The 15,560-nt window shown below is 40.0% G+C and overlaps 1 protein-coding gene across 2 annotated transcripts in view; it reads left to right on the top strand.

Moving 5' to 3' along the window:
- Positions 1 to 15,560, top strand: part of LONRF2 (LON peptidase N-terminal domain and ring finger 2) — a 39,953-nt gene that overhangs the window by 12,346 nt on the left and 12,047 nt on the right. For both annotated transcript variants that reach the window (XM_055088933.1, XM_007108097.4), the window contains exons 2-7: positions 3,307 to 3,425; positions 9,982 to 10,104; positions 12,268 to 12,429; positions 12,942 to 13,143; positions 14,217 to 14,316; positions 14,569 to 14,683. In XM_055088933.1, coding sequence (XP_054944908.1) covers positions 3,357 to 3,425; positions 9,982 to 10,104; positions 12,268 to 12,429; positions 12,942 to 13,143; positions 14,217 to 14,316; positions 14,569 to 14,683 — 771 coding nt within the window. In that variant the 5' untranslated portion in view covers positions 3,307 to 3,356. The remainder of the gene's footprint in view (positions 1 to 3,306; positions 3,426 to 9,981; positions 10,105 to 12,267; positions 12,430 to 12,941; positions 13,144 to 14,216; positions 14,317 to 14,568; positions 14,684 to 15,560) is intronic.

Below are 15,560 nucleotides of genomic sequence, written 5' to 3'. Positions count from 1 at the left end.
TAAAGTTCAAGATGAACACTCAAGATTTATGGACTTGACTTTGTAAGTCCTACATTAGTTTGAACAAATAACCTATGAGGAGATTGCTATTCATTCCTTCTATTCATTAGGAACACTACCCAGTTGTCATTGCTTTGTGTCACTTCATTCAACCCTTTTAAAGTAGCACTTGTATAGGTCTCTACTTCTCTCCACTGCCCACTCCTTGGACAGACTGTCCAGCAGTAACCCCAGCTCCCAGCACCACAGTGGCCCTGGGTGGCAATTGGAGGAGAACAGCCTTTGTTCGGCCCTAAACACAAACTACAATCTCTCTTCTCTTCTCACAAAGCCTGTTCTCAGGCTGTCCTCTTCTGAATCTTTTGCCCATACAGGGGTTAATTGGTAAACTCTCTGAAATTTTGTGTTAGTTTTTTGGAGGAAACATTTTTCCTCCATTTACCTTCTCTACACAAACATTTTAGATTGCTTTTCTTCTTCCATTTATTTTTGAGCGATTCCTCAATAAATTCTCAGTTTTATTAAGCTTAAGGCTTGATGCTTAGAAAATGTGTTGAGATCTATTTTAAATGTTTTAATAGGTTAAATTATGAAGTGCTGGCTTCATAAACAGGTTGTCAGATGCTAGAAGCCAGCAAAGAAAATAGTTTGATTCATTCAACGTCTAGATGAGAAGTGAATTTTATTGCCCTTGGATTTCTATAAAAGCAGCCTTTAGAATCTGAGGAGTGGAGGCTTAAACACATTAGAAAAAGATTAAAAATAAATGTGAATGAAATGTGTTTTTCACTCAGGAAACTCAACATCAATTGAGCTAACACAAAGTATAAGCAACAAAATAGTGGAAAAACAGAAAAATTAGTGAAACAGGAAAACTTGAGCTGGTTAACAAGTGAGAAGCTGCTTTATTATAAAACTGGTAAAACAGACACGTTTGGCAAGTGCAATGAGGACAGATGCAAAGCACAAGTAGCATCAGGAATGAAGAAAGTATAACTGCAGGTATAAATACAACAGATCCTAAAATCAATACGAAAAGAACAATTTTAAGGAAACTATAAATTATCAGAATTGACCCAGAAGTAAAAGACTGATACGGACCAAAAACCATAAAAGAAATTGAACTCAGGGATTTTCTTCTGAACAGAGGCACTGCTGTCAAGCAAGTTCTAGCAAACTTTCAAGGAAGATTAACTCCCATCTTATTTTATCGATAGCTCATAAAAAAATTTGGAAAGATTTCCATCTCATTTTGTAGGGTTAGTATAATCTTGATACTGTAATCAGATACTGTAATCCTTGCACAGGAAAAAAATTTATAGGCTGGTCTGACATATGTACATAGATGCCCAAACCTTAATTAAACTTCTTAGTAATATTTTGAATCCAGCAGTGTAATAAGAGTTTAGGTCAGGAAGGAAGGCTTATCCAAGGACTGTAAGGATAATTCAGCATTAGACAAATCTTTCAACGTGGTTCACTGTAATGACAGGGAGGAGATATACTACATGTAACAGATGCTGAAAGAGCATTCTATGAAATTTAATACCCCCTTGTTTTAATGCCTTCGTAGGTATGTTTACCAAGTTCAAATTGTGCTTCCAGCAGCGGTTTTTTGTTTTGTTTGTTTTAGATTTACAAAAGTCTCCAGAGAAGATTTCTGTATTTCAAAATGCATTCAACCATGCAATTGAGGCGCTTTCATCTAATATTCAGTTGAAAATGATTAATCTGCAATTATATTTAGTGTATATTGACATATTAAGGGGGCAAATATCATGAGAAGAATCTAATAGAATTCTATAAACACTTTCCAGACAGTGAAATGCTCAATTTAAAATAATATGCGTGTGGATTGACATCAGTATTCCGTGGTACCTGTGTGCCTTTTCAAAGGTGAATATGTAAAATCTCATTACAGATCAATAGGTGAACATTTTCAATCAATTTAGATGACAGGGAACACTAACTTTGAACCTGAATTGAGGAAAATGTTGTCTTCTCTAAGATAATTGCATTTTTCTAATTAGTAGACCTATACTACAAAAAAAGAACTAAATTATTGTACTTTGCACTTTGTCAATAAAAGTGTAAAAATTTGTTTTTTCTCTTGTTATACAAATACCTGCATAATATCCTCAAGTTGACCTCTTTCCCCGCAAAGCCTAAAATATTTAATGTCTGGCCTTTTACAGAAAAAGTTGTTAATCTCTGCTCTAGCCAGTCAGTGTCTTTTTTAAAAATTCAGCTTTTTCTGTTTGCCTCCTCCATTCCTGCTGTTACTTTTCCCTTTTCCCACTTTTTTCCTTGTCATACCTTCTCTATATTATACAATTGTAGCAATAACGTAATTAATACCTGCTCCGCATGCCTTGCCTGCACCTTTGACCAGTTAACTCTGTAAACAAAGAGGAGATGTGGTAGGCTTTGGAAAGTACCAAGTGGTTACTTTGAGAAAAAGGTCAAGATCAAGGATTTGGAGCAGGCCAAAAATGCGTCTTAAGTGGAGAGATGAGAACACATTTTAGGCGCCCAGAATTTTATTGATGAACTAAAATGCACACTTCAGCCCTATTTCAAAGACCGTACAGTGAGTATGGGTAGAGAGAACTCTGTCCAGCAGCCTAAAAACATGGCCATGATGGTTCTCCTTTCTTGAGCTCTGGCTTTGTCACGTTTCCATGGTACCCTGCCTAGTCAACAACTTCATACACTGTCATCAGTTCATAGTGAGAGCGCTGTTAGCCTCTGTGTAAGCTGTACTTAGGTCCTTAGCAGCATATGAGTACTGTAATTCTCAAGATCTCTTCCGTTTTAAGAATCTAGGGAAAAGGAAGATTTTTTTTTCCCTTCTTTTCCCACTTACGTGAACATATTATGGGTATGACTCTGCACCGGCTCAGTTGCATAGAAAAACAAATTATGTTTTACTTTTCTGTTTTTAAGCGTGAATTTCCTTGTGTACTTTCAAGAAAATTATTCTAAATCTTTTCTTTTTAAATACCTAGTTATATAACATTTAGATGATTCAGCATCTACTCAATAGAGATTATGTTGTAGCTAGTGTGTGTGTAGCAGTCTGTTTTTCCTGGTGCATTTTGAAATCTTACTCATTCTCTTTCTGATTTCCTGAGAAAAGCTAGGTAAAATATACTGTTCAAACTACTAAACTCTACATATGATTAGATGAGGTGTTATTTATTTTACCTTTATGTTTGTTTTCTAATTTAATGTTTTTAAGGACTTAAAGATCATTTTTTTAAAATGCAGTCAGTTTTATTTATTTCCATTCTTCATGCCTTTCAGCTCCTGGTGATAATTCGTTATTGCTGCTGCGAGCCGAGTTGTATTTATCCATGAAGAACTATGAACAGGCTCTGCAGGATGCCAGTGCAGTTTGTCAGAATGAACCTCTCCTGCCTAAGGTATTTGTTTGTATAGGTTGGCTTTGGAGATAATAAATGTAAATTTATGGTATTTTTAAAAATTCTATTGAAGTAGAGTTGATTTACAGTGTTGTAATTTCTGCCATCCAGCAAAGTGATTGAGTTATACGTATATACATTCTTTTTCATATTCTTTTCCATTATGGTTTGTCACAGGATATTGAACATAGTTACCTGTGTATGGGATTTTCTGAAGAATAAAGTAAGATCATTGTGATTAGTACCTATGGACAGAGTACATTTCCCTCAAATTGTAGATAGTCTAAATGTAGCAATCCACTTCATAATAAACCAACTCAGTTTAAAAGACCAAGTTTCCAACTGGATCTGGATAGGAGACACTAATTTAGATTCCTGTTAGTAGATGATTAGCTGAATAATATGCCTTAGGCACTGAACAAATATGTAAACAAACTAACAGAATTTTATGAATTGGTGAATAAAGAGGAAATGTTTAAAATTACAGTTTAAGTAGGACGATACTATATTATTATTATCATAATAATAGTGATTAGCAGTTGGGCCCTAATATGCATGGTGCCTATAAATGGTGTTAGTAAAAGGGTGAATGTTTTGTATGTATTTATTTTGTAATAATTTTAATCTCTGTGTCTTGGTTGGAAAGGTCTAATATTACTTCCTCTAGTGACACGAAATAAGGTTTGCTAACCTAATAACAGTAGCTGAAGTTGTCCTTGAAGAAGATTAAGGAGCCAAAGAATAAAAGTTGTAACTTTTTTCATGAATTTTTTAATTTTAAACCCCTTAAGAGATTTTAAAGAACTTGTGATGAGATGAATGCCTATAGCATTCTCTTTTATCTAATAAAAATATTCTTTTCTCTTGCTGTATTGCTTTTTAATCATCTTTGTTTTAGAAACACTGAAGAAACATTAACCCAGGTTAATCGACAGGATGGAGGTAGCTTGCTCTTCCTTTCTTCCTTCCATCCATCCATTCATCCAACCAGTCATCCTTTAAAACAAAACGTTTTCGTATCAGATTGAGTATTAAGATGTGTGTGGGGATGGGTCCAAGAATGGGAAGCCAGCGTTTGTTGGACCAAAAGCCCGGAAGTCTATTTTGTTGCTTGTTTGCTTCACTAAATACATTTCCTCCTCGTATTTCTGATATTTTTTCTCTGATCCCTTGATCTTTTATTCTTCCGAGGAAATTTCTATCAGTAGTGATTGAGCCTTAAGGGCTGTGAATTACAAGTCTAGTATTTCTGATTGACAGTAGACCTACATTGCCCTTTGAAGCTAGATTCTTCTCCAGGGTATTGACCTTTGTGCCAGCAACCTGGCAGTGTGTCTCTGACAAAAGACAGACTTAATTACTACAAAGTTACATGTCAGGGAGGCAGCAAATGTATCTCTAGCCTTTGGGATTTTGGTTTTATTTTCAGGGTTTATTGTAAATCTGTAAATCTCAGTTCTTGATATATGTCTAGTGAAGAACAGCTCCAGCAGAAGTGCCACCTTGATAATCACTTTAAGATAGTAAAGGACAAAAGTTTATTTCCAGGTTACTATTGCAACTAAAGGAAGTGCCATTAGAAGGTGAATTCAGAGGACTGAAGGGAGGATGAAGTTGGCCAACTGTGGTTAAGATGAGATGGAAGTTTCCGTTGGGGCTGGTGCAGCAGGTGTTTTACCCAAGCAAAACCATCCTTTCAAGCAAGCAGCCATGGCTGATATTGAGTCCAAGCTTTTGGTGCAAATAGAGATGGGCCAGTACTAGCAAATGATTTGCCCATATTCAGAAATATAACCCAGCAAATGATAAGTGGATGCAGCTGAATCCAGGAAAGTTAACTGCCTACTAAACAAAGCCCAGTAATCCTCAGAAGAATACAACAAAATGCAGAGTTCATACAACATGTTATGTGAAATGTCCAGTGTTAACCAAAAATACTAGACATGCAAAGAAAGAGGAATTGTTGACTTTTACTCAGGATAAAAGAGAGTCAATAAAAACTGTCTTCCTGTGGGCCCGGAAGTTGCATTTAGCAGAAAAAGACTTCAAAGCAGCTATTATAAGTAAGTTTAGAGAATTAAATGAAATTATGTCCAAAGAATTGAAGGAAAGTATGGTGTCTGAATTAATACACAGTCCCAAGGGGGAAATTGAAACTATAAAAAATGCAAATACTAGAGCTGAAAAATACAAATGCTGAAATTAAAAATTGCTATATAAGCTCAATAGCACATTACACACGGCAAAAGAATCTGTGAAATTGAGGATAGAGTGATAGAAAGTACACAATCCAAAGAACAGAAACACAAAAGTTTACAGAAAAATGAATCTTAGAAACATATGGTACAATATATGTGTGATTGGAATCCCAGAAGGAGAAGCTAGAAAATGGCAGAAAAAATTTTGAAGAAATAAGGGCTGAAAGCTTTCCAAATTTAATAGAAAATATTAATTTCAGATCTAAGAAGCTTAATGACCCCAAAGCAAAATAAATTCAAATAAATACACTCCCTGACACATCATAACGACTGCCGCTCCGTAATCCAAAGATAAAAAGAAATTCTTGAAAGCACCAAGAGAAAAATGACATGAAGTGAGAAACACGACCTACAGGAAAATAATAAGATCATTAATGACATACCATCAGAAACTGTGGAAGCCAGTTAACATTGGAATAGCATATTCAAAGTGCCAAAAGAAGAAACCTTTCGACCAAGAAGTCTATATCCAGGAGAAATATATTTTTAAAATGAAGCTGAAACAAAGACATTTTTAGGAGACGTGGCTTTGTTGCCAGCAGATGTGTGCTACAAGAAATGCTAAAGGAACTTTTCAAGTCTGAAGGAAAACAGTAAATTGTAACTCAGATATAAAGGAAGTGATGAAGTGTGCCACAAATAGACCAAAGCAAGACCAGCTAACGACATGGTGTCCACCTACAGGAATCCATTTTAAGTGCAAAGGTACAGACTTACAAGTCTGTAGAAATATACCCTCAGAGGGATTTCACCCCATGGGGAAAGGAGAACAGGAGGACCTCAGCCATCCTTGTCACCGCCATGGACCTCTGCAGCCTTTGCTTCCAAGGACGTTTACAGTCTTCGCCAATCCTGAACCCAGATGATGGAGCTTCCCAGGGTCCTTCCCCAGCATCTCCTTCCCAGTGCTGGAGCTCTCACTGTGGTGAGACCTGCTTTCAGGAGCCCAAGTTGCTGCTGTGCCCCACTCACAAGGATTAGGGTGCCACAGGGCCTCACCACCTGTGGGAGTCAGAGCTGCCTCTGTGCTGTACCCTTCCCCCTGGGGCCTAAGTGAGTTAGGGACTATGCATCTGCTACTCTGCCATCACGGGACCATGAAGCTGTTGCTCTGTGCCCCGTCCCCTGGGTCCTTAGGTGGGACTTTGACTCTCTGTCACCAGACTGTGCAGCTGTTGCTCTGTGCTCCATCCCTTTCTCCTCAATTGGGACACCTCTGTGCCCTGTTATCCCTGGGCTTTGCTGCTGCTGCATCGTGCCCCCTCTTGACCCCCTTAAATACAAATCACTGCAGGGAGACCCAGACCCCGGTTCCATGGGTGATGTACACACACTTGCACCTCAGATACTGACTCCACCATCACAGCAAGCGAGCCTGTGTCCCAGGCCACAGGGGCCACGGTAGTTCTGCCTGCCACTGAGCTCGTGACTCCTGCTCTGCTGCTGCTCTGAATGCAAGTGCCTCAGGCCTGGTACCACAGAGGGATCCCCTCAGCTAGAACATCCCCCAACACATAGAAAAGAAGAAGAGGAGGACCCCAGCAGCCCTAGCTGCCACTGCCATTGCAGATACCCATGGGATGCTGGCAGTCTCGGCTGCTGAGTGTCCCCACGGTCTTTGCCAGTGTTGAACTCAGCTGGCACATCTGCATGGAGATGGTGCCAGTGCACCCCTACCCAGTTGGTGCCCTCACAGACAACTTTAGGTGAAAGTGAGTTTAGATGATCCACTGAAGCCAGGTCATGCAGATGGAAAATCAATAAGGAAATAATGGACTTGAACTTGAATAAGGAATAATGGACTCCTGGATCAAATGAGTCTAATAGACATATACAGAATATTCCATCAAACAGCAGCAAAATACAGGTTCTCAAGGGCACACAACATTCTCCATGATAGATCATACGCTAGGTTACAAAGCAAGTCTTAATAATTTTAAGATGATTGGAATTTTATCCAATATCTTTTCCAGACACAATGGTATGAAACTAGAAATACATAATAGGAGGAAAGCTAGAAAAGTCAAAGATACATAGGAATTAAACAACAGGTTTGTGAACAACCACTGAGTCAAAGAAGAAATCAAAAGGAAGATAAAAAAATATCCAGAGATGAACCAAAGTGGTTTTATATTTATATTTTATATTTGAGTTACAATTTACCGTTTTCCTTCAGACTTGAAAAATTCCTTTAGCATTTCTTGTAGTACACATCTGCTGGCAACAAAGATGTTTCCTAAAGATGTCTTTATTTCAGCTTCATTTTAAGCATACATTTTGGTATGCTTTTGCTGCATACCAAAATGTATGGGATGCAGCAAAAGCAGTTCTAACAAGGAAGTTTTAGCAATAAACGTTTACATTAAGAAAAAAGTAAGATCTAAAATAAACAACCTCAGGGACTTCCTTGGTGGCGCAGTGGTTAAGAATCCACCTGCCAATGCAGGGGACACGGGTTCGAGCCCTTGTCCAGGAAGATCCCACATGCCACAGAGCAACTAAGCCCATGCACCACGACTACTGAGCCTGCGCTCTAGAGCCTGAGAGCCACAACTACTGAGCCTGCGTGCCACAACTACTGAAACCCACGTGCCTAGAACCCATGCTCCTCAACAAGAGAAGCCACTGCAATGAAGAGTAGCCCCTGCTCACTGCAACTAGAGAAAACCTGCATGCAGCAACGAAGACCCAACACAGCCAAAAATAAATATATATAAATAAATAAATAAAGATACTAATGCTTTAAAAAAATTTAAAAAACAACATTAAATCTCAAGAACCTAAAGAACAAACTAAGTTAGCAGAAGGAAGTAATAAAGATTAGAGCAGGAATAAATGAAATTGAGATGAGAAAGACAACATAAAAGATGAACAAAACTAAGATTTGGTTTCTTGAAAAGTTAAACTTGACAAACCCTTAGCTAGACTAGGGAAAAAAGAGATGACTCAAATAAATAAAATTATGAATAAAAGAGAAGACATTTGCTACCACAAAAATACAAAGGTTCAAAGTGACGACTTTGAACGTATATAAACCAACAAATTAGATAATTTAGAAGAAATAGGTAAATTCCTAGAAACATACAGCCTACCAAGTCTTGAATCAAGAAGTAATTAGAAAATCTGGACAGACCAGTAACAATCAAGGGGATTGAACCAGTAATGAAAAATCTCCCAGAACAGAAAATCCCAGAACCAGGTGGCTTCACTGATGAATTTTATCAATCATTTAAAGAAGAATTAATGCCAGTTCTTACCAAACTCTTCCAAAAATTGAGGAGGATGGAACACTTCCAAGGTCGTTTTATGAGGTGAGCATGACCCTGATACTGAAGCTAGACAAGGCCACTGCAAGAGAAGAAAAGTATAGGCCAGTTATCTCTAATGAACGTAGATGCACAAATTCTCAACAAAATACCAGCAAACCAAATTAGAGAGCGCACTAAAGGATCACTGCAACATGATCAAGTGGGATTTATCCTTAGGATGCAAGGATGGTTCAACATATGCAAATCAGTCAGTGTGATACCCCACATTAACAGAATGGAGGATAAAAATTATATGGTCATCTTAATAGATGCAGAAAAGGCATCTGACAAAACTCAGCCCCCTTTTATGATATAAACTCTCAACAAATTAAGTATAGAAGGAATGAACCTCAGCATAATAAAGGCTATATATGACAAGCTCACAGCCAAAATCACGTTCAGTGGTGAAAAGTTAAAAGCCTTTTCTCCGTGGTCAGGAGCAAGACAAGTATGCCCTCTCTTTTTTAAAATTAATTTATTTTTATTTTTGGCTGCATTGGGTCTTCGTTGCTGCATTGCATCCATAAAGCAAAAACAAAATGCTGTTGGAAAATATTGACCCATATTGCATTTTGTTCATTTCTGTTGTGGGACTTTGTATATTACACTTTGTGTTAGTTATGTCTGTCCTGTCTGTGTGCTGCCAAAAGACTGTATGCTCCTTGAAGACAGGAACATGGTAGTGACCTGTGATTACTGGGTGAGTGAAGGGCGGTAGACAGTTCCCTCTTAGCATGTCCCTTGGAACTGCTTTGGGCTCACATTCCAGGTATGGACTCCTGTGTTCTGATTGTGTGTTGCACTTGTGGGACATTCAGGTTTGCCCAGTTTCGAAGGCAGTAGAGCTAGAGCCATCCTCGGTGGGCTTGTGTTCATTCTACTTAATGTGCAAGTAAAACAGTTCCAGTGATTTTTTTAATTTCAGCGTTGTTTGTACACAAGTATATCATCACACTGTTTTTTCAAATGTCTATCTTTGGATGAATCCAGGGACATCACGTGAAAGCTCTGGCTCTTTCCGGACTGGGAAGAAGTAAGGAAGTGTTGAAGGAGTTTCTCTACTGCCTTGCTTTAAATCCTGAATGTAACTCAGTGAAGAAAGAAGTGCAGAAGGTGTGATTTCCTTTCAATGACGTTCTTCTTGAAGTCTTATTTTCAGCCTTTGTGTCCATGCCGAGTAGCTGCTGCATGTAAAATGAGCAAGAAATGTAGTTATGAATATTCATGACAGTGTGATTTAAAACACACAGTGATAATGACGAGTTCATGCATTTGATAATGCAGCAAGTTTCATGAGACAGTGTACACATACCTCAATTCTGCTGAAATAATGACACGTATTAGTGAGGCAGGGTAGATGTGTGCAGCTGGGGAGGCACAGTGATTTATCCTAGAGTTTGTAATTCAAGGACTGTAGTTTGTGCAGAAGCCCTGTAAGAGACATCATGATATATGCAAAAGATATCAATTCAGCTGCATAGGTTGACTTGAAATTTGCAGCAAAGCTTCCCCAACATGGAGCAGACACACCTGCTCTTTTATGCACATCTTTAACCCAGTCTTATTGGAGGTCATGGAGTCACACTTGATGTAGAGACCTCTATAAAAAACCCTGTACGGTAGGTACACAGTCTTAGCATTTCCGATGACAAGGAGTCCTTGTTTTTACATCAACGTTTCTGTATTTTAACACTGTTTGTTTTCAACATGTATGGTACACTTACCCTGTAATTTCCACTCTACAGTTGAGTTTTAGCCTCTGGAGCAAGAGAAAAGTTTTTCCTCGTTAATTTTAACCGCCTTAGATATTAGAGAAGAGCTATCATCTTTGCCTTAACTAGTTCTTTGAACCTAACTAACATCCTCTCCCCATAGAGCAGGGTTGTCAGGTTTCCTCCTCTGGCTGCCTTGCTGTATACCCCGAACTTTAGCCCCTACATCCAGTGGCTGCAGGTGGTGAACTTTTATCTTCCCTGTGTTCACTGGGAGTTTATTTTTAGCCTGATACCATCACACCGTTGGCTTCTATTAGAACTGTAATTAGCCAGAATAGCCAGATTTTTTTTTTTAATGAGAACTTTCTAGCAATATTTTTTATCCTTTTCTTGTGTAGTTGACTGGTCTTTGTTAATCCTGTTAAATTGTCACTCATTGGTTTTGATCACTGTTTCAACTTGTCAAAATAATATTGACTCTTGAGCTGGCTATTTTTAACGATTTCTGCCTGCTTTGTCTCACCTGCAACGTTCACAAGAATCGTAAAACATATGTTACCCCAACTGATCCTTACAACAGCATCCTGAGAAGTTCAGCCCGAGCTCAGAGAGATTAAGCAGATTCAGGAAGGTCCCAGAACCAGGATTTAGGTCTTGTGCGTTCTCGCCTGTCTGGTGCTTTTGCATGCAGACGTGTTTTCCCTCCAGCATTTTACCGGTGCTAGGTGTCTTCTGTCACAGACGGCGCCAAACAGTGCCAGCCTCCTGATGCCCATGAGCTGTTGTACCCTCCCTGGCAGCCTCCCGCGGCTCTGCTGACCCCTCGGGGCCGGTGCTGAGGACACTGACGTCCCTGCTGGGGTGCTGGTCCTCACTGGCGCCGAGGTCGTGGGTTCTGGTGCACTCATCTGCACTCACGTGTCACCTGCAGCGCGGTGGGCGGATTCTTTGTTGAGGTTGCGGTGAATCCTCTGCACCTCTCTTCAGCCCTTGGATTCGGCTGAGTCCATGAGGTGCGGCAGGACCGTCGAGGGACTGGCCGGCGCTCCTCACCACCGCCGAAAGCTGGTGAACCAGAATTGGGTCCCTTCACCTTCTCTTCCTTTAAAGTTCTTGCTAGTTGACTCTTCCGGTTCTCCTGTAAATTAAGCAGCTCTCTCGAACCGTCTTAATCCTGTGGGTCACCACAGCTTAGGTTCAGTCTGGGACCCCCTGCAACCGATACACCCCACGTTTCTCTCTTATCCCTGAGACATTTAGGGGAGATTTTCTGTAGCAGATGTGTAAGGACCAAACTGAAAGAAACTGTAATGCTCATGTTTTGTAATTGGTAAGAGTAAGATGGGCAGGAACTGGGGGCTAAAATGCTTATTAAGGTGTTGACTGTGGTTTCAGAAACGCTTGAATTTTAAAACATTGGCAGTTGGAATAGGGTAATTATTCTTGTCAATGTTTTAGGCCTGTTTGGCCTCAAGGCTTCCTCTGAGTTGTTCAGGTATAAGATGTACTTTTCAAAAGTACATCTTAAAATGTATTTTTTTTCTTCTTGGCAATTTTACAGGTAATGTGTGAGGTGTTTTTCCCTGCTTCAGAAAACGTGCCTCAGAATTTAACATCTTCCATCCAAAGCAGAATGTTGCACACAAGTTTAACGGCTCAGTGTCAGAACCACATCAACAGCCAGCCTCCTGTGGAGGGAGGTGGCAGTGCAGGGAGTTCTAAGGTGGGAAGTGCACGTGTTTGTCAATATTATCTTGATTTAAGCTTTATGTAATTTTGAACATTTACACCTTACTCAGACGGTTGCATTAAGTTAGCTACAAGTACTTCTTAAGGCCAGTTCTGGCTTCTCAACCTGAGAATTGACACTTTTAAAGGAATTTGATGGAAGTAATGACAATCACTGAAGATTGAAAGAAACTTTTAGAACATCTCCAAACAACCCAAAACATCAGGACACTTGATAGTATTTTGTCTTGGAGAAAAGAGAGCAGAGAGATGGTTTGAATATATGAAGATTGGTGTTCAGTTGATCTGTTTCAGGAAGAAATTATCCTTATATTTTACCATGAAAAGTGAAAGTTCATCTTAGAAGTTAATAGGTGAAACCAATTATGAGGGAAGAGTATATGCTTTTTTCCCAGAGATTTCTAAGAAGGGCTACTGCATGATTTTTTTTTTCTCTGATGCTATGATTTCTTTAATATTCAGGATTCTTTTTTCCTACTTAACCAGAATCCATCTGAGAAACAGGATGTGTTCGGAAATACCAATTCTTCGGTGTTATATTTTATACTGGGCCTGCACTGTGACGAGGATAAGGAAGTGTTAGAGAGTTTTCTTCCAGCGGCGCCGAGCACTGGTTTAAAGAGACAGTTTCCGAATGATTTGGACAATGTGCACGATGTGAACGCCCCTGGAAAAATCCCCAGGAAAGGTCAGTAAGGCCATTTTGTCACCGAGTATGTGACCCTAGAGTGAGAGAATGTTGGCTGATACTCAGTATACTTTAGAAAAATTTTATACAGGTAGTTTACAATTAATAATGAAATGAACATGTCACCTTCAGGACTGTAGGACAGTTTAAATGTTTACCCCTACAAGGACTTCATAGTCAAGAATAGAGAAAATTTAGGTATAACTTTCACTTTTATTCATGCTTTACAGATAAATTATGGCTGTATACAGTCAGCCCTCGGTATCCACGGATTCAACCAACCACGGATCAAAAATATTCAGAAAAAAAATTTCCAGAAAGAGCTAAAAAGCAAAACTTGCTTTTGCCCTGTGTAGGAATGATTTATCAATACCTACCATTTACATATATTATTATAAGTATTATAAGTAACCTAGAGATGATTTAATGTACAGGCACACCTCATTTTATTGTGCTTTGCAGATTTTCTTTTCTTCCACACATTGAAGGTTTGTGGCAAAACCTGTGCTGTCAGAAGATGGTTAGCACATTTGGCAATAACTCATTTTCATGTACGTTGTTTTCTAGACATAGTGCTATTGCACACTTTATGGACTACAGTACAGCATAAACATCACTTTTATACGCACTGAGAAACCAAAAAGAAATTTGTGTGATGCAGTTTATTGCAATATTCACTTTATTGCAGTGTACTGGAGCTGACCCTGCAATATCTCTGGGCAATGCCCGTATGTGGGAAGATGTGCTTAGGTTATATGCAAATACTACACCATTTTACGTAAGGGACTCCAGCATCAATATCTCTGGGCAATGCCCGTATGTGGGAAGATGTGCTTAGGTTATATGCAAATACTACACCATTTTACGTAAGGGACTCCAGCGTCAGGGGTCTTGGTATCTGTGGGGATCCTGGAGCCAGTCCCCACGGGGATACGGAGGGACAGCTGTACCACTCATCCCATCTAGCGTGGTTTGTTAACATCGGTGTAACGTACTTTATCCAGAGGAAATACAGCTATCGCATGCTCTTACCCAGATGTGCAAGTGTTAATTATAGCATTTAACTTTTTCAGAGGCTGATTCCTCACCCCAAAGGAACGTGAGCTCTAACGTAGGAGAAAGTGCAGAGCTCCTGATAGACGTGGCTGATTTTGAGTGTGCCCTTTGCATGAGGTAGGATGACATAGAATCTACGCAACTGTGAAGAATTCAGCCTTTCTGAATTTTGTATCCTAAACGTCACGGGCTTTTTATTGTCAGAGAAGTTACGTATATCTCAATAACAATTGATTTATTTTCTAAAAATATGATTAAGGAAGTTATAAATGGAAAATGGACATAAGTGATTTCTAGAATTCTTATAAAAAGGTTATTTGAAAATGTCTTCTGGACATTTCTTGCCGGAAACCCAGATGTTTTCTCCAGGTTGCTCTTTGAGCCTGTCACTACGCCCTGTGGACACACGTTTTGCCTAAAATGCCTCGAGCGCTGCCTGGACCATGCCCCACATTGTCCTTTGTGCAAAGAAAAACTCTCAGAAGTAAGTATTTCTTGGGAACCGACAATTCCTGGCACTTTTTTATTCGGTCTCCACCGACTTCCCCTTCACATCCAGCTTTAATTCCTCAGTCCGTCAATGCCCTTTCCCCGTCCAGATCAAGCCAGCTCTTTGCCTTTTGTGTGCATCTGTGTAAGTAGCATCGCAATGCTAGAGTAAACCCACAAAATAGGGAAGATTAAACTTCACTTTAAACTCATAATCTTAAATCTGAGACCCAAAACCTTATTAGTCATTCTTTTTTTTTTTTTTAAATAAATTTACTTATTTATTTGTTTTTGGCTGGGTTGGGTCTTTGTTGCTGAGCGCGGGCTTTCTCTAGTCGCGGCGAGCGGGGGCTGCTCTTCGTTGCGGTGCGCGGGCTTCTCATTGCGGTGGCTTCTCTTGTTGTGGAGCACGGGCTCTAGAGCGCAGGCTCAGTAGTTGTGGTGCACGGGCTTAGTTGCTCCAAGGCACGTGGGATCTTCCCGGACCAGGGCTCGAACCCGTATTGGCAGGCGGATTCTTAGCCACTGCGCCACCAGGGAAGTCCTTATTAGTCATTCTTACTGTGCTTTTCTGGTACCTTCAGCTTTTCACTCTCCAAGGTGGTTCTTTCATATCTCTCTTCTCTCCCACCACCTGCTACTCACCCTCCCTGACATTATGATACTCATGGAAAGCGTGTGTGCCAGCAAAATGGGAATTGCCTCTTCCTTCCTCCAAGGGAACCCTTTCTTTTGAGCTTCTCTCATGGCTGGGGTGGGGGATGGGGGAGTGGGGGCCGGGGACACCCCTCCCCTCCCCCTCCTCCCCTCCCCCTCCTCCCCTCCTCCCCTCCTCGTCCTCCCCTCCTCGTCCTCCCCTCCTCGTCCTCCCC

Source organism: Physeter macrocephalus, chromosome 12 (assembly GCF_002837175.3).
Source record: "Physeter macrocephalus isolate SW-GA chromosome 12, ASM283717v5, whole genome shotgun sequence".
NCBI lineage: Eukaryota > Metazoa > Chordata > Mammalia > Artiodactyla > Physeteridae > Physeter > Physeter macrocephalus.
Note: the sequence above shows the minus strand (reverse complement) of the source record. Positions and strands in the feature narration are given on the sequence as shown.